The sequence below is a fragment of the Apodemus sylvaticus genome, chromosome 10 (genome assembly GCF_947179515.1).
Source record: "Apodemus sylvaticus chromosome 10, mApoSyl1.1, whole genome shotgun sequence".
Lineage (NCBI taxonomy): Eukaryota > Metazoa > Chordata > Mammalia > Rodentia > Muridae > Apodemus > Apodemus sylvaticus.
The window spans coordinates 35623544-35642565 of record NC_067481.1 but is presented as its reverse complement, the minus strand read 5'-3'; the positions used below and the strand labels follow the sequence as shown (position 1 = coordinate 35642565).

The following is a 19022-nucleotide window of genomic DNA, read 5'->3' as shown; positions in this document are numbered from 1 at the left end:
AGAGACACCCAGTGCCAACCTCTGGGCTCCACACATGAGCACATGCACAGTGGATGTTTTCTAAAGGCTGAAAAGGCAGTGGGAATTGACTGCAAATAGGTACAGGGTTTCTCTCAAGGGGGACATAAACATTCCACTTTGCACAAGAGTGTATCTGAGATATACTAAAACCCTGAGCTGTGTACCAGCAGAGTTCAGTTTATATCCCACTTGTCCTAGCATCCATGTGACCTTAGGTCTGTTTCTGTTCCTGGTCCTTCTCCCCTATGTGTACACAAATGTGTGGGGAGGGAAAAGGCTGGTGTAACGTGTCTGAGAAGCATCCTGAGCTTCTTCAGAATCCGTCTCCTCTGACTTTATTAGGCAGACTATCTTCAATTATCTTTCCAACTCAAAAGCATTTTGATATATACCACTGTTATCCTCAGAGCCACACTGCAGTACAGGCATTTTCTCCATGCACAGGTGGTTCAGAAAAGCCAACTTGCCCAAACGAACAGTGCCAGGGACTGGTAAACTTAACACATTCTCTCCACAAAGTTGCTTTCACATGTTGGGCCTCTCTAAAAAAGCCCAACCCCAAAGGCAGGTGTCACAAGCAGGAAGTACCGATCCTCCTCAGCCTCACAGGCCTACCAACACAGCACCCATCCACTGATGTATTGGTGTGGACACTAAGTTCACATCCATCACACAGGCACACCTGACCTTTAGTGAGGAGGATGTCTTTAACTCAGGGGAGACCTAAGAGAACAAAATTCGGGGAATGGTCTCTCTCCCCTAAGACAGAGGCCTTACAAGGAGGGGCAGTTCAACTTGAGGGATAGGTGCAGGAAGGGAAACACCTCATCCTTCCAGCCCTTGGTCAAGCAGAGCAACTGAAGACACCAGTGGAGTTAGCATTCCTTACCCAGTTCCAAGCTAGGAAACCTTAAGCTGAACCAGCGAGACCAGCGAGAACTGCACCTCTCCTGCCTCCTAGACCGGAGCTTTAGCAGTGCTGACAGTCGAGTGGTTTAGGAAGATTCGGCTTGCTCATTCCAAAATCAGTTTGACTAAAGACCGCCCTTGAGGGCTCAGGCCATGGGAAAGCCTGTTTTAAAAATGAAATGCGTCTTATTCCTCTCACAGAGCTGGCAAGCAGGACGGCCTTGCTATCATCCATCTTAAGATTCTTCCAGAAGGCCAGGTGACCCCCATCAAGGGAGCTGCCTAGACTGGCGTATGCTGCTTCCATCTGGCCAGGACATACTTTTCTAGCACTTGCTGCAGATGGGCACAGCTAGGTTTCAAGATCAAGCAGTGGGGAATGTGGGCAGAGAAGTAAGCGGGGCGAGTTGGCATAGACTGTGCAGAACGAAAGGGGTCACAGCATTGGGAGGGAGGACGACCATTCTGCACGTCCAGGTGTCTGGTATTTGAGCAAAGGCTACAATAGCTGTACCATGGGCCTAGGCTAGAGGTCACTAGCTCAGGGACAGGAGACTGCCAGCCACACTACGGACACCTCCTACCCACTGCTACACAGCTAGTCTCTACTGGCTACTCTCATCTTGCTCCTGGGGTGGGGGGAGGACCCACCACACCCCCCCCATTACCCTTCTAAAAGGGCTGGGAGGCCCCATGACTGAGACCCTAGTGGAGTCCCTTTTCTCCATCCCACCTGGCCACAGCTTTTAGTGCCGGTTTCTTCTGTGAGAATTTCAGTTCCTATCTTCCACAAGTCCCATGACCTCTGATTATTATTCCCTTCTAGGGCTCCACAAGGTGGTCTCCAGGAAGTCCTACAGAATGAGACTAGACTTACCTGTCTCATGAATGTCCTGTCACAGGTGACATTTGGAGCAGGAATAGCTAACTTTGGGCCCTTCAGTCCCCTCATTTCTGCTTCTCCTAGAACACCCAAGGCTCCAGCTCTCTCAATTACTAAACAGCAAAGGCAGCAACAAGGATCCGCAGTCCCTTAGTTCTTTGGTACCTCACAGCTGAAGCCCCGCCCACCTCCTAATGCCATTGCAAACACTCCGGTTCTACCTCACCCTTGGGAACACCGACCTGCCCACCCCCTGGGCAGCACTAACAGCATCAGGCCCACCAACCTTTCGCCCCAAAGAAACCCCAACAGCTCAGAAGTGCATCAATCGACCTTTAATGTCAAAAGAGGCGTGGATGCAGAGCAGAGATGTGGCAGGGTCTCAGTCCCTGCACCAGAAATGAGGGATGAATAAAAACGAGACACTTCCAGCTGGCCAGGGAGACACACATCTGGACATTCATAAGAAAAATAAAACCTAAAATCAAACATTCAATCTTGTACCTAATGAAGGTTTGAACAGGGAACTCACTCAGTCCCCACCAGTTCCCACCCTCCCCTGCCAGCGCTGAAGAAAAACAAAAGCGCAACACACAAGGGCTGAGGGGGGAGGGGCGTTCTCCTGCCTTCCCCCAACCCCAAGAATGGGCTGAGGAAAAAAAAGCTAGATTTCCCCACCCTTACAGTGTCAACCCTACACAAGTTCCAAATGTGGTTCGTAAGAATCAGCAGCTCCATTGGCAATGACAACCCACCCACCCCAATCATGTCACAGACAGATGAGGTTTCCCTTGCACCCTCTCTGGAATCCCCTCCCACTCACAGCCCCTCTCCACCTCCTGACCCAGAGGTCACTACTATACCTCAGACCTGTTCCAAGAAGCCCATCACCCTATTACCTCCATCCTCACGTCCCATTAGAGACCTGCCACCAACTGCCCTTTGCCCCTAGACCCAACTCCAGGACAGATAGCAGTATGTCCATCCTGTTCTGGGTGACCTTCCAAAAACTTTCCCAGGGAACAGTTACAGGACAAAGCAGGTCCAAGCAGGATGAACCAAGGGGAAGGGGATGGTCTGACACCAACCTGTATTCCCCCTCACAACAGGCAACATACAAGCCCACTTAGAGCTAACTGCCCCCTACCTCCCCACACACCCTAGAGATTCCACTTATCCCTTCCCACCCTTCTACCCCAACCCCACCCCCACACACGCACACAGACAAACACAAACATACACAAAGAAGAATCGAGGGGACATTGATTTGGTTTGATTGCTAAGACCTAACTAAGGAACTACAGTCATCAGAAATTCCCTTGCCAGCCAACATTAGGGGCTGCTCTAGAGAACAGAGGAATGAGCAGAGAAAACGAGGGCTAAGCAGGGAGCACACAGAGTGTAAAGGGGAAGTCAAGCTAACCCTACTCCCAGCAGCCTCCCAATATGACCTCTGGCTGGAAGGATGCAGGAAGGCGACCCACGAAAACACAAGCCCTTACTTAGAAATCCTGACAGACGGCAAGACAAGTCTGCTCCCCACTCCCGCACCACAAATATACCTTAGGGCCCCTTAGAGACTGCACCCACCCCCCTGCCCCAAGCCATGGAGTCACAGTTCAGTGGCATATTCTCCCTGGTACTAGAGCCACCCCCCCCACCTTCTTGCCCCCCTTCTTGCCAGCCCTAACCCTGTCCTCACAGCCTCCCTAGCCTCCTCCAGTAGCGCCCACCATCCAAGAGGCAGCTGCAGCTTAACTTCCACCTCAGACTTATTTCTATTCCTCGGCCTTCCTGGTCTGTAGGGCTTCACCGAGGGCCTTTTATTTTTATCTAGGGGGAGAAAGAGAAAAGGAGGGGTGGGAGAGATTTCCTAGTGCAGTACAACCAAAACAATAACATTAACGTCTTAAAAACATAAACATAAAGCAGCCTTCTTCCCCAGGCAACTAAACAGAAAGAAGTTTGGTTTTTGTTTACTGCGACACACACATGAAATCGAGTATACAGTCCATGCAGTAGCACAGCCATTGGAGAGGACTTCCTGATGCTGGCCCCAGTGCAAAACAGTCCCAGCAACGCCGCCTGCTTGCCATCGCTGCCGCCGCCACTGACACCTTCACCTCGGCCACCTAGCCTGACTTGAAGAGGAGGATCGCAACTTGACCCAAGTAAAAATAGATGAAGTGCTTTGTCTCGTGTGTGACATAGCTGCCAAAATTCCGGCCCACGATACAATGCCAGGTAGGGTTATATTTCTTGTCAAATTCCTAAAAAAGAATAAAGGGGGAAAGAAAGAAAAGTAGTTAGGGTTGCTGAAGTGTCTGTCAGATTGGGAATTGCTCCCAGCAATCCCAGCACCCACTTTTAGTTGTCCCTACCTACCTTGCCTCATTCCTACCCCAACCCTGCCAACCCAGCCCAGGACCTCAGCACTCTATCCTCAGAAGCTCAGGTTCTACGACTGGCAATAGCACTCCTACCCTCATCAATAATAGACCACCACAAAGGCTCCATTGTTCCTCACTGCCAAGCCTCGAGCACTCTACACACTGATCATCTCTCCATCCTCTAGTTACTCCACACCCAAACCTGCCCACCCTTTAATTCTTCAAGATAATAATCAGAAAAACCAGGATGTCATCAGTACAGTAAGTAGGGCCTGGTCACCACTGCCTCACGTTTCTGAACCGACACTCTGCACAGGGACAAATTTGGACTAATGCTGAAGCACCGATCCCCTCACTCCACAAACCGAGCACCCTGGGAACCACCAGGCAGTTCCCCAGCACACAGGGGCTCACGCTACAGCTCGGGTCTAGATGTATCCTTCGGACTGCCAGCCACTAGGAGAAACTAGAGACACCGCCAGGCACGTCTTACTGCCACATAGAGTGCCACAGCGCTCCTACACATCCTCTAGAATGCACGCTTAGATGACCACAGACTGGACATCTGACTCTAGTTTAACATGGGATGGCTGAGAGCTGGTAAGAACACTGGCTTCTCTTGCACCCACACAGTGGTTCACAGCCTCCCTGTAACTCCTATTCCAAAGGATCTGATAGACTCTTCAGACATCCACAGGGACCAAACACAAGACAGACAGACAGACATGAAGGCAAAACATTCATACAAGAAGATAAAGATATGAAGTAGTTAAATCCAGTCTCTCCTTCCACCACGTGGGTTCCAAGGCTTAAACTCGGTTCGTCAGGCTTGGCAGCAACTACCTTTGCCCACCAATGCATCTCACCAGCCCCATTTAGAAACTCTAAATATTGAACCATTGTTACAAAATGTACAAAAATTACAGTCAGCTCTCTACATCTGAGTTCTACAGCCATATATTCAACCAACCATAGATTTAAAATATTCAGGAAAAAAATTACACCTGTATTGAACATGTACAGATTTTCTTCTCTATCATTTCCTACAGAAATCAAGGGAAATCAAAGCTGTTTGTTTTAAAATGTCTGGAGGGGGTTGTTGGAGTTGATTCAGCAGTTAAGAGCACTTGTTGCTCTTCCAGGGACCTGGGTTCCATTCCCAGCACCCACATGGCAGCTCACAACCATCTGTAACTCCAGTCCCAGGGGTTCTGATGGCTTTTGGCCTCTATAGGTACCAGGCATGCACTATGATACAAGGACATATAAGCTAATTACCTATACACATAATGTTAAAATGTTTTTTAAAATATATTTTTAAAAGATAAGGGAAAACATAAGGAGAGGAATAGAAAATATCGTAAAATATGCAGAACCTAAGCTTTTTTAGGGAAAAGGAAATGTTCCCTATCATGAGGATTATAAAGGATGCACCACTATAAATGAAGTTCCCTCAAAGTCTACTCAGGATCACACGGCATTCATTCAAATGTCTGTAATCTTAATTTTGAATACTGCATAGTTCTCAGCTGGGCTAGTACTATTTCTTCTGAAGCTCCTCTGCATAGCCTTCCCCTTTCACTTTTTCCCCCTTCCCCAACGCTTGTGACACAACTATCTGTATAACTAACACAGGTTCATCAAAATCATTAAGGACATGGCTTTGACAGCTCAGAATCACCCTGTAATTCAGCTGTTTCACATGTTTGCAGGGCTTTGTCTGAGGGGCTAAACCTGCCTTCTCAGAAACTGTGGGCCCTGACCTCACCCCACCCCATCCACCGGACCCCAGCCCGATGCGGCTCAGCTGTCAATCCTCACACCCCTGGCTTACCTTCTTGATATAGGCAGCAATGTCCTTCTCTATGTTGTACTTCTCCATGGCCTGGGTGGCGCAGTCAACGGCATCCTGTTGCATGTCCTCAGACATGTCTGCGTTCTTGATCACTGCCTTCCGGTCAGACATCGTGACACTGCAGTAGGAGCACAAAAGTAAAGCTGGTGGTGTCTCGGTGCGAGCCAGCAGCCTGAGCTATGGGTTGGGAGCTACAGGGTTAGAGTGGAGCAGACGCGGTGCAGCATACGAACACAGACGAGAAGGACGCTTATGCTGCGGTAGGTGGCACTCATGAGGCAGAGGTAGTTGGATCTCTAAGATCAAAGCCAGCCTGGTCTACAAAGGGAGTTCCAGGTTAGCTAAGGCTACACAGTAAAACCCTTGTCTTAAAAAAAAAAAAAAAAGCCACTTAGAAGCTTTTAGCAGAAATATGGTCCCTACATCTTGGAAATACAGGATGTAAAAGAAAGGAGAAAACAGATGTGGATGTTAAGATGTTGTGCTTTAAAAGCACATATAAGGTTTTCTAACTCCTAATAGCTACCTATTTCATACACTCGGAACATCAGTCAGCCAGCAAACACCGAGAGCTGAAGCGGCATTGCAATACAACACCTAACTGCATCTTTCAGCAAGTTAATTCACCTCTGTGTTTTTGTCACCATCTGTAAAATGGGGTCGAAGCATTATCCTAAGAATAAACCAGAAGCTCACACCTGAAGAGATTAATTAATTGATTAAGTACGTGACTATTTAATGACTTATCTACTATTGGTCTCACAGCAGAAACCCTGCTAGAAATCAGTATCCCTGACTTCTGGTCCTGACTTTGAACCTTTGTGGTCTCACAAGGCATCTGGCCTTTCTGTATCGATTACTTCCATTTTAGCAATGAGGTCAGCTCTCAACTGGAGGTTGTTTAAGAATTAACTAGGGTTACATGAGAGCATCTGCAAATAAAGAAAGCCAAGGCGAGGGAGCTGGCTGTCCATCGGCTAGACGCAACCACCACCTGTTTTTATAACTCAAAGTTTTACAGGAACATGTTATAAGAGCAGAGTTCTAGAGATTATCCTGACCATAAATCCTAAAATACTCACTATCCCCTCACAGAAAAAAAGGCCAACTTCAGTTTGATAAAAATAAAAGTGGGCTTCATAAACAAGGCCTGCTGGCAAAGAGGTAATAATGGTCTCTTAAATGTTGGGGCTGATGTTACCTCAAACCAGAGCAGTCATGTGTCACCACACCCAATCCTGCCCCCCGACTCTCCTTACAACAGTGTTCAGTCTTTAAAGTGCAGTATAATTTTTGAATTCTAGCTTTTAGTCACAGCCCCAACAATGATTTTCAGTTCTCTGAGTTTTTGCTTCCTCATGTAAAAATTATTCATTCAAAAAACATTAATGAAGTGAACATTTGGAGAAATATTACCCAACGGGAGCGCAGAGAACTTCCCCTTAAATATAAAAAGAAGACTGGGTGTAGTGGTTTGCACCTTGAAACTCTGATACTTGGGCAGTAGAGGCAGGAAGATCAGACATTTAAAGCCAACCTCAGCTATAATGAGACGGTGTTTCAAACAACCAAATTAGAGGAGACAGGGAGGTCCACTGACCTATGACTAAGAAAAAGCTTGGTATCTTACAGCCTTGTTTCATAGCCATGCTTCCTGGGCCGTGGCAGTCACCACTGACAGCAACCAGCCTCGGAGACTGGCCCACATAGACCCTTCTACCCTGGCAGCCTATAGTCATGTGAGCTACCTTACATCGGAAGAAACTAGCTACAAAACCCTGCCCGACTGCTGTCATCACTCGCAGCAGTACCGAGCCCCTCATCTCAGCTCCAAAAGCAACGCTGATAGTGGCCCAGCCAGATGGGGGGAAAGACGCTATCCCCTGCGAGTCTAACACAAGCCACACGGGCCTGGCTGCTCAGGCTGAGATTCCCGGGATGGTTCCAAGCCACTTCTTATCTAAGTGCACACTACCCACCGAGATGAAAAGAACCCAGACGGTCAAATGCACACAATGTATGCATGATGGCTGCCAGGCAAGGCACCTTGGTCTGACACCGTCAAACGAAGCAAGGCTTCTTCCACTTAAGCCACACTGGCTAGTGTTCAGCTCACATGCCCCTATCCCAGAGAAAAATCTGGAGCCTCAAGGAGTCTGTGGTGATTGAAGAAAAGGTCAAGTGATGCTGTTCAAGGCCGACTAGCTCTGTGACCTTGGGCAAACAAACATGTTTAAAAAATAATAGCTGAAACTGAGAAACGGAACACTCTCCATGAGGTTTGAGAAGAGAAAAAGGCAAGTGAGACCTTTCTAGAAGTGAAGAAAAAAAAAACAATGTCACCTGGTGGCCTATTCCAGGTTCCCACTCAGAAGGGGGCAGTGTTTACAAATCCAGAGGTTGGGGGTGGAGCCTGGCTCCAGACAACGAAGTCTGAAATTGGCACCATTTTGCCAAAAAGCTCACCTGCTTCACTGCCTCCTCCCCAAAGTCCAAAGGCTCAACTTTGTCACAGTAATTAAAAGCTATCTTACTCTCCAACAGAGAGCCTACGATTACATAATGCTGATCTTGTGACTACAATGCCACGATTCTTCACCCTCTGCCCCTCAGGCGTCGCAGAAAAGGTGAGGCCCAACGCCTGCAACCCCTATCCAAGGTACCAGTGAGAAAGGCCAGGGAGCTAGACGCCCAGCTATCCTTCCCATCCTGAGGGGGGGAGGGGGCGGAGCTGGGCCTCCAGATAAAAGGATGGCCAAAGGGCCCCAAGCCAGCTTCCTGAGTCACGAGCCAGGAGCTCCGGTGAAAAACGCAAAAGGAGATCTCCAGGACAGTTCTCACCCTCTGTCCCTGGTCTTGGCGACAAAAAAAAAAAAAAAAAAAAAAAAAAAAAAAGAAAGAAAGAAAGAAAGAAAGAAAGAAAGAAAGAAAGAAAGAAAGAAAGAAAGAAAGAAAGAAAAAAAAAGGGCTAAACCTCCAAACGACATGGACCGCCCTGCACCATTCTTTAACACGTACAAACGTTATTGCCTCGTTTCGGATTTCCAAGGTGGCCGTAATCCCTCGTCCCAAAACACGCCCCCCCACCACCATCTTTTCCTCTAGAGGGCAGGGACCCCCCCCCCCAAAGGGCAGCACCTGGAGAATGAAAAAGCATCCACCTCCCAGCCGTCCCCGGGGTCCGCAGGCCGCGACCGGCCCTCCGACTTCCCCCGCCAAGCCTGGAGAGGCTCCGGAGTGACCGGGCGACCTCGCTGCAGGAAGGACGCACCGAAGGGTGGTGGCGGCGGGAGGAGCGGCGTCGAGCCCGAACCCTCTCCACCCGCACTGGCTGCCCGCGCTCCCCGGACCCTAGAGGCCTCCGCGCACCACGGGCTGGCTCCCCCCGGGGCTGTGGGGCCTCCAGCCAGCGCACGAGGGTCTCCAGAGCCTGGGCCAAGTAGGGCGAGGGCTGCCCCCGGGGCCCCCGCTCACCGTCACGCAGGCGAGTCCGCACAGGCCCCTGGGGAGCAGCGCTGGGCTGAAGCAAAGCGCGGGCAGGGGCGGTGTCCCCCGGGCTCGTTCTGCAGCAGCAGCCGCTGCCGCCGAGGTATCCCCCTGCTCCCGCAGCCCCGGGCCGAGCGCTCGTGCTGCTGGTCTCCCTCCGAGCTTCCCGGGACGCCCGCGCTCCGCCTCGCGCCACCCGGCCGACCGCCTGTCCCAGCTGATACCTCGCCGTCCGCTCCGCTCCGCCGCTGAGCGCGGCCGACGCGCGCCCCTGAAATAGAGCCCCGCCCCCGCCCCCCTGCCGCGCGCGCCGCCGTCCGCGCTCCCCATTGGCTGCGTCCGCCCGGCCCCGCACTGCGGGCTTCTCCCCGCGCCGCTCTCGCTCCACATCTTGTTTCGTCCCATAATGCCTCGGGGCGGAGGAGGGGGTGGGGAAGGGGAGCTGAAGGAGGTGGGGGGAGGGAGCTGTGGCCTTAAGAGGAGAAAGGAGAATGCAGACCCCCTCTGCCCAGGCCTGGAGAGGCCTGACACGGGAGGAATAGAGGAGGCCCAGAAAGGAAAAGGGAGAGAGGCGTGGAGATTCCAGTTCCAAGAAAGAAAGAATGGAGGGATGGAGATTTCAGACTCAGAAGAGAAGGGCTCCAGGTCCCAACTTTGGAAAGAGGCAGGACAGGGGATTAAAAGTCACCTGGGACTGAACAGAAGAAAATTCAGGACTTCATTTTCCTAGGCTGGCAACACTTGGGAGGAACAGTCAAGCCCCGTGGTGAAATAATGGCGTAAACAGTCCCCAAGGGCCCCACTGCCTTCACATTCTCTTTTGCTTCTAACTCAACCTTTGTTCACGAATCTTGGGACCTCTCCATAGCTGGAACCGTTCCTACACTACACTATCATCAAAAATATCAGAGGTACAGCCTCTACAGTTTATGGCCTTCGGGGTTAGAGGTAAGAACCATTTCCTTTAAGTCAGTTCAGTCCCAGGGACTGAAAGGAACTCTTAGAAGTATGAGCTGTGAGGTATCTTAAAAAACAGCTTCATCCGTAGCCCTTATAGACCCAACGTGCAGGGTGGTGGTGAAATACTCCTTCTCAGCACTTGGCAGAGGCAGGCAGATCTCTGAGACACCAGCCTAGTCTAGAGAGCTAGTTCCAGGACACCCAGGGCTACAAAACCAAATAAAAAGTGTAGACAACACAGATTCAGACCCCTTGCCAGGTCAGACCCCTTGCCACGTCAGCTCCCTTGGATGGGAGGCTTTAAAGTTCAGAAAGCAGACACTGGCAGGGGTGAGGGTGGGGTGTTAATATGTTTTCAAGTGTTTTTCATAGTATTTCAATACAGAAAAAACACCGGGATTTTTCTTCCTCTCCTTTCATTCCCAAAGGGTCGATCTAACCCAGATAAGCTAGAACGTGGGAACTCAGACGTTCTGGTCTTGGTGGACATTAGGAAATTGCTCGTGTGCTCATCTTTTTCTCTTCCCTTACCTAAACCATGAAAAGACAGACTAGTTCCGGCCTTAGCCTGCCCTGCTTGGGAGTATCATGATTTAGTGTTCATTGTGTGTCCAGGACAACTTGGAAAACTGTCCCCTCAGGATTCTCCATCCCATAGCTCTGTCTTCTCCCCACTAAACGACTCAACCTGGCTAGGCCTGGGGTGTCCCTTCATCCAGGGGGTATTCTGATGTCAGCCTGTGTTAATGAATGAGGGGTGGGGCACATGCGGGGAGGGGGCTAGAGGACGGATCATCCACCTAGAGCTCTTGTGGAGAAACTCTTAGGAAGTTCTTGGAGAAAGAGCTAATACCCTCTTTCCCCAATCTTCATTAGCTTTGAAAATCTAAAGGTCACACAACCATGATGTAAGGCCGTATTCAAGAAGTCCATTGCTCAGGGACATCCAATGGAGGGGCAAGTGGAAGCATACACTCTACTTGAGTCCTGTTGTGTCTTGATACAGGCCAACACTCAGATGACCTTTTTCAGGGGTGCACAACAGTGACTATGAACTTTCACGGCCCTACTGTGTTCTCCCTACTCCTCTTGCCCAGAGTAGAGGAGATTATTCCTAGTTTAGATTATAATTGGATAGAAGTGGGAGACAAAATTCTCAGATAGCAAAAGGTAGATTAAGACTTATGGCTCTTCAGAAATTTGTATATTGGAGTGGGGTGTGTGTGTGTGTGTGTGTGTGTGTGAGAGAGAGAGAGAGAGAGAGAGAGAGAGAGAGAGAGAGAGGAGAGGAGAGAGATGAGATTTGTTAAACAGTATGTTTGAGACTGAAGATGTAACTCAGTGGGAGAGTACATGCTTGCCCGGCATGCTCAAGGCCCTGAATTTGAACCCCAAATAGTATGGTTTATAGTTAACAATTAATCTTTATGAAGCCCTTACTCTGTAACGGGTACTAACTGCTTCAAATGTAATCTATTCCATTCTAGCACACTAAACTGTTTTGAAGTGAATGTATTACTGCCCCTTTGGATGAGTAGTTGTTAGTGTAGTTCAGTGGGTTGCCTAAAGTCACCCAGCTTGTCATCTGCAAGATTCAAGCCCAGCTTGTTCCAGGCGCTTACACCTTAACCATTAGACTACAGTGCTACCTAACGGTGACATAAAAGTATAGAGGGACTTGGCTCTCTGCCTTAATCATACCAGCATTTCCTAACCTTACTAACTGTAAAGTCCTTTTTAAAATATACTTTTCCTATGTTGTCTCTATTATTTTATATATGTGAGTGTTCTGCCTTGGTCCCCATGGAGATCAGATTCCTGGAAGTGGAGTTAGATATGGTTGTAAGATACCATGTGGGTGCTGGGAATTGAACCAAGTTCCTCTAAAAGAGCAGTCAGTGCTCTCAGCTCTCCAGCCCCCTCCTTTTTTAAAGACAGGGTCTCACTTTGTAGCTCTGGCTGTCCTGGAACTCACCATGTAGACCTGGCTGGCCTCAAACTCACATGATCTCTTTGCCTCTGCCTCCCAAGTGCTAGGTTTAAAGGTGTTTAACGCTATGTCCAGCTCCAAAGTCCTTTTTTAACCCAAACATTAATATATCTAGGAGCAGAGTTTATGAAACTTGTCCTATACTAATTAATGATATTTATGCAAAATACTTACTACCTAAGACAACTACTATGCAGCATTGTAATCTATCAATTTTAACTATGGCCTGGACCCTAGGCACTCTTCCTATCCCCAGACTTCTCCACTCAGGTCCTTTATACACATACACACACACACACACACACACACACACACACACACACACACACAGATGGTTAGCAACATCATTCGGGGAATTGGTGCCTTTGATTCTAAATCCTTTCCACAACTCAAAAGCTGTGTGGTATGCAGATCTGGCCAAGCTATTCGTATCACAAACTCCCATTTTCCTCAACTATAAATTGGGATAGTATCTGCTTTATAGAGGTACAGAACACACACACACATGAAAACTCTTGGCCCAAGTGCCTGGTCCATCCCTGTAGCTGATGAGTCAACTCTGGCCACCATCAGTCAGCTTTCCCTTCCCTGGAGTTCTTATCTCTGCTCTAAGCCCCATGCACGAGCCCAGGGATCCTCCCAGGACTCGTGTCTCCCTCTCACCCCTGCTCCCTGCCTGTTTTTCCAGTTGTTGCAGACGCTTCACACCTAACCTGCTATCCACCATCTCTCGGTTCCTTGCGTCACGGCTGTTGGCTCTTTCACTCCAGGCTTGGTGCTTCTCAACCTTCCTAATGCTGTGAGTCTCTAGGACAGTTCCTCAGGCCCACCAACCATAGAAGAATCTTCGTGGCTACTCCACAACTGTAATTTTACTAGCTGTGAGTCGTCACGTAAATATCTGATATGCCGGAGATCTGATATGCAACCCCTGTAAAGAGGTTGTTTGACTCCCAAAGGTCTACTCTACGCCAGGAATCCATTAACAATGCAGCTGTTCTCCACAACACGCACACTGCTTCTACACACACACCTCCGTCTGCCAGTCTCTCCACACCTCCCATCGCAGGCCTGCTGCTCCTCTAACACCTCAGCTGACTGCATCTCCCACGTGCAGATTCCACACCTTTGTTCCAGCAGTTCTCCCCCTTGAGACTTGAAGCCTCTCTTCCTGGCTTACTCTTACATCTGAGATGCCTTCCCTGGCTCTCACAGGGGATTGTGTACCTGCTGCGCGCTTTGTAACTCCCAGGCCTGGTCCCTAACCATTCTCTATTAAACTTGTCAATATTAGGTTTATCTGTCATTTCTTGCTGGTAGGGACCACATGTGATTTCTGTATACACTGAAGAACCTAACACAGTTCCTGAAATAAGGAGACACTTTCCTACATATTAGGTAACCTGGGAATGCCCATCAGTGGCTGAAAAAGCACAGTTGGACAAGCCTGCCTTTGCTTCTAGGTGACCAGGACCCTCTGTTTCTCTCCCCAGAACCACCAATGCACACGGTTTACACCGGGCTCTCCCTGCCCACAACAAATTGCCAACTAAGATAAATCATTGTCAGTGCTGGCGAAGGTCCAGCACTTGGTTTCTAAATTGACTACTTCCTCATTTTCTGCTGAGTGTTTGGCTGGGATCCTTAGGTAGACATCAGCTGACTGGGTTGCGTACAGGGGGAGTCCACAGGCTATGGAGTTACCAAAAGTTGTTTTGCCAAGTCCTTTATCAGGTGAGTTACTTCAATGGCTACAGGAAATTGGAGAAGGGTTAGCCTGGGCTACACAGTGAGTTCTGGACCAAATTGTGCTACACTGTGAATCTGTTCTCAGAAAAGGAGATAGGAAAGAAGGGAGAAGAGGGAAGAGAGAAGAAAGAATATGAATCCTGTATAAGGGAGACTCTCTCCTCATGATCAAAAAAACATACACACTTTCCCGTCCCCAGTCTCAGAGTTTGATAAAAAATAATTAAATTAGCTCACAGGGAAACACCAGGGCCTCACACATGCCAAGCAAGTTCTCTGCCATTCAGTAGCATCCCCAGGCCTATATCAACCCCAAGGCCTTGCCCATGCTAAGGAAGAAATCTACCCACTGAGCCCACTCTTCCTGTATTCTTTTGAGAGTAATTTTGAAAAACATAAAACCAAAAAACAAACCAACCAAAACATAAGCATTTTAACCCACTAAGTACATGAAAATGCAAGCCAGCAAAGAACTTTATGGGGAATCTTCACTAGGAAAATGGAGGCCTAACTTACATTCCAACCCACGGTAGTCCTACTTTTTCCACATTATTTACATGCGCCCACACGTTACCTTGTTCAGAAGGTAAGTAGGTTTTTGTCAATTTCATACAACCTAGAGTCATCTGGGAGGGGAGAACTTCAGGTTAAAGAATTGCTTCCATCAGACTGGCCTGTGGGCATGTTGGTGAGTCATTTTCTTTTTTCTTGTTTGGGTTTTTCAAGACAGGGTTTCTCTGTGTAGGCCTGGCTGTCCTAGAACTCACTCTGTAGACCAGGCTGGCTTCAAACTCCGAGATCCTTCTGCCTCTGCCTCCTGAGTGCTGGGATCAAAGGCGTGCACCACCATCACCCAGCTTCATTTTCTTGATTAATGATTCATGTGGGAAGGCCTGGCTCACTGTGGGCAGGCCCACCCCTGGGCAGGTGGGTAGGGAAAGCCAGTTGAGCAAGCCATGGGGAGCGAGGAAGAAAGCAGAGTTCCTCTATGGACTGTTCCTGCCTTGAATTCCTGCCCCAGCTTCCTTAGTGAGGAACTAGTACCTAGAAGTAACATGAAATAAGCCTTTCCTCCCGAGGTTGCTTTGGGTCATGGCATTGTTCACAGCTATAGTAACCTAATACACAAACAAGGAGTCATTCTTTCTTTTATCATATTGTGCCTGAAAATTAAACTCAGGTGTTCTGACTTGGCAACAGGTGCCTGTACCGACTGGGCCATCTTGCCTGCCCAAAGCTAACTTTTAAAAAAAAAGTCTTAAAGATGCATAGCTCAGGGGCCGGAGAGATGACTCAGTGGGTAAGAACACTGACTGCTCTTCTGAAGGTCCTGAGTTCAAATCCCAGCAACCACATGGTGGCTCACAACCATCCATAATGAGATCTGACGCCTTCTTCTGGTGTGTCTGAAGACAGCTACAGTGTACTTACATATAATAAATAAACCTTTTTTAAAAAGATGCAGTGATTTTATATATAAGTCATATGTCACCATATCCAGAAATTCTTCTGGGTGATGGAAAGTTTTAAATTTTTGATAGTGTGCTGGCTACAAAACCATCTGTGTGTGTGTGTATAAAACTTTATATATATAACTTTCTATAGAAATATATTATACATATTATATATTATATATAAAATAATTTATATATAATATATAAGTATGTGTATTTATTTATATATGTGTGTGTGTGTGTGTGTGTGTGTATGTGTGTGTATTTAATCCCAGCACTGAGGTTGGCAGATCATTGTGAATTTAAGCCCAGCCTGGTTAACATAGCAAGTTCCGGGACAACCAGGGACTTCATAGACTGTCTCAGAAGCCAGACCTCAGCAGTCCAAAGGATGAGTTGAGGAGTTGGGACCTAATCCTATTGAATGTCAGGAAGATGAACCTTCCTTAGAAGTATAGCATGGATCTTGGACGCACATCTAAAGTACTACATGTGGTAGTTCTAACTGGTAGTGCCTAACTGGTAGTGGATACTAAGAGGTAGACCTAGTAGAAAGAGGGTAGACCATTGGGGATGTCCTCTTGGAGAGAATATTTGGAAAAAAGTATTGTTATCCCGGTTGGCTCACTGCCTCTGTCTCTCTCCCCTTCCTGACTGCGTGAGATATCGCCAAGATGTACCTGCTGTGATGTACCATGCTGGCACAGACCAAGTGACTGTGGACTGAAGTCTCTGAAACCATGAGCCAAAACCCAAACTTTTCCCTTCTTGTAAGGTGATTACTACAGGCATTTTGTTACAGTTTCAGCAAGCTAACCCAGTAGGCTCTAAGACAAGAGAAACCTAAATTTGTTTTCTGGGGCTCTGTGGTGGCCCCATAGAAACCAGCAGAAGTGGCCGCCTTCTCAGTTGGTCAGGGCTGTGTCTGGGCTTCTCCTCTCTAGGCTCTGTGACACGGGGCTTCTCTGGGCTTCTCCTACCTCTCTGATTACTCCCTTCAGTCTCCTTGTCAAGCTCCTCTTCCTCTGCCCATCCTTCAAATGTGGTGCTCCTTGGAATTCTGCTCTAGCCCTGTTCTCTTCTTTAGTGACCTCATGTTGCCATGGCTACAGGATCACTCATCAGCAGGTGCCTTCCTGTCCACTGGTAGCCTTGCCACACTCCCCTCCTCCAGATCTGTAGATTCATCAGCTTTAACTGACCATTGGATGTTTTTTTGTTTTTTGTTTTTTCTTTCTTTTTTTTTTTTTTTTTTTGAGTTTTTGGTCTTTTTGGTTTTTTTTTTTTTGTTTTTTTTTTTTTTAAAGACAGGGTTTCTCTGTATAGGCATTGGATGTTTTGTTATATTTTCCAGAATTATGTCCAGCTGTGAGTAGAGGAAAATTTCACATCAGACAGTTCAAATAAAAGGGAGAACCCTATGTCCTCGTCTAAAATATTTATACTTTTAAATTACATGTATATTGGTGTATGTGTATGTTTGTGCCCATGTATACATACTGTACATATAATTATGTGCAGGGGACCGAAGGGTCCAGAAGAGGGCTTTGGATGCCCTGGAGGCGGGTTACAGTTGTGAGCTGCCTCAGATGAGTGCTGGGAACCCAACTTGGGTTCAGAACCAAGTGGTGCCCATGCTTGACAGATGAGCTATCTTACCCTTGGAGGCTCATTTCTATTTAGATTAAAGGAGACCAGAGGTACCAAGTATACATCAGGTACACTGTCTACAGTTCTCAGAATCTTAGGAGCTGGTTTTCTGCCAGATTCACACACCCTCAGCTTTACCTCAGGATCCAAGATAGCGGCTCATATGCCAGAATGCCTTGTCTATAAGGACACCTTTACAACCATACTCTACATGCTTATACTCCATCGACTAGGACTTTTTAAGATGTCCAACACATAGCCTGATGGTGGTGGCACACGCCTGTAATCCTAGCACTTGGGAGGCAGAGGCAGGTGGATTTCTGAGTTCGAGGCCAGCCTGGTCTACAGAGTGAGTTCCAGGACAGCCAGGGCTATACAGAGAAACCTTGTCTCGAAAACAACAACAACAACAACAACAACAAAAACCAAAAAAACTTTCCAGGATTGGTACATGCGTGACGTCCTGGCACCAAGTCAAAGGCAGGAGAATGAGGTCAAGGCTTGACTGGGCTACTTGGTAAGACTCTATCTCAACAAAACAAAGATAACAAAGAAAGCCCTCTTAGCGCCTTGTGTTTTCAGGTTAAAACTTATTCTGCCCAGACTTTCTCAAGCCCTCTATAAGACAATCTAGTCTCCTATGGTGGTTTGAATAAAAATGTCCTCAACAGTTACAAGCCCTTGCTGCTTTTCCAGAGGGCATGAGGTTGGCTCCCAGCACCTTATCAGGTTGGCTCACAATCATCTTTAACTCTAGCAAGAGAGGATCAGGCACCTCTGTCCTCCGCTGGAACCTATACTCACAAGCACATACCCACATGCAGACCTCACACCAACCCAGCACATAATTAAAATGAACTAAAATAATATTTTCAACAACAGAAACATCCCTCATACATTTACACATCTAAGCACTTGGTTCTCAGTTGATGGCACTGTGTGGGGAGGCCATGGGACCTTCAGGAGGTCTCTTCCTGAGGGACGTATGACACTGGAGTCTTGAGATTTTATAGCCTAGCCCCTCTTTGTTCCCTGTGGATAAAAATGTGATCTCTCGGCTTCCTTCCCCAGCCACCATACCTGCCTAAACTTACTGCTAAGTCTTTCCACCACGATGGACTCTTATCCTCTTGGACCCAAAACCAAAACAAACTTCCATGAGTTAGTTTTGGTCATGGTATTTTATCACAGCAAGAGAAAGTAATTACGCCCCACACCCCTCATCTCATGTCTCCTGGTGTCCCATCCATGCTATGTTGTAGCCCTTAGTGTGTTTTTCAAGTCTTTCACTACCCCACACATCTCTGGACTTGGGGCCTTCACATATGCTGTTCCTTGTGCCTGGAACATCTTCCCCCATCTTGGCCTGCTTCATGTTCTGTCCATTCGTCAGTCTTGACTTCAGTATGTCTCTTCTCAAGGTGGCCTGCAGGCATTGCCCCTATGAGCTAGTGTTGTGTGGCTTTGACTAGGGAGATGTGAACAATTTTCTGTTCGCTCCAGATAAGGAACTGGTGGCAGACTAAAGAAATGATTGCCGGGACTGGAGAGATGGCTCAGCGGGTAAGAGCAACGACTGCTCTTCCGAAGGTCCTGAGTTCAAATCCCAGCACCCACATGGTGGCTTACAACCATCCTTAATGAGATCTAACGCCCTCTTCTGGTGTGTCTGAAG

At 48.0% G+C, this 19022-nt stretch overlaps 1 protein-coding gene across 2 annotated transcripts; it reads right to left on the bottom strand.

Annotated features, from left to right (window-relative positions):
• Nucleotides 1–2126: 2126 nt before the first annotated feature.
• On the bottom strand, nt 2127–9826 carry Dynll2 (dynein light chain LC8-type 2). Of its 2 annotated transcripts, none has more exons than XM_052196454.1 (3): nt 9769–9826; nt 6038–6176; nt 2127–4083 (listed from the first exon to the last, which is right to left on the bottom strand). In XM_052196454.1, the coding sequence occupies exons 2-3, from the start codon at nt 6167–6169 to the stop codon at nt 3946–3948; spliced, it is 270 nt and encodes an 89-aa protein (XP_052052414.1). In that variant the 5' UTR covers nt 6170–6176; nt 9769–9826; the 3' UTR covers nt 2127–3945. The 2 variants fall into 2 exon arrangements, with proteins under 2 accessions (XP_052052414.1, XP_052052412.1); XM_052196452.1 differs by having other exon boundaries at nt 9533–9814.
• Nucleotides 9827–19022: the final 9196 nt, after the last annotated feature.

Coding starts and splice junctions, on each gene's coding strand:
- Dynll2 (XM_052196454.1), bottom strand. CDS start 6,169: ATGTCTGACCGGAAGGCAGTGATCAAGAACGCAGACATGTCTGAGGAC. Junction 4,084..6,037: donor TTGCTGCCTATATCAAGAAG/GTAAGCCAGGGG, acceptor ATTCTTTTTTAG/GAATTTGACAAGAAATATAA.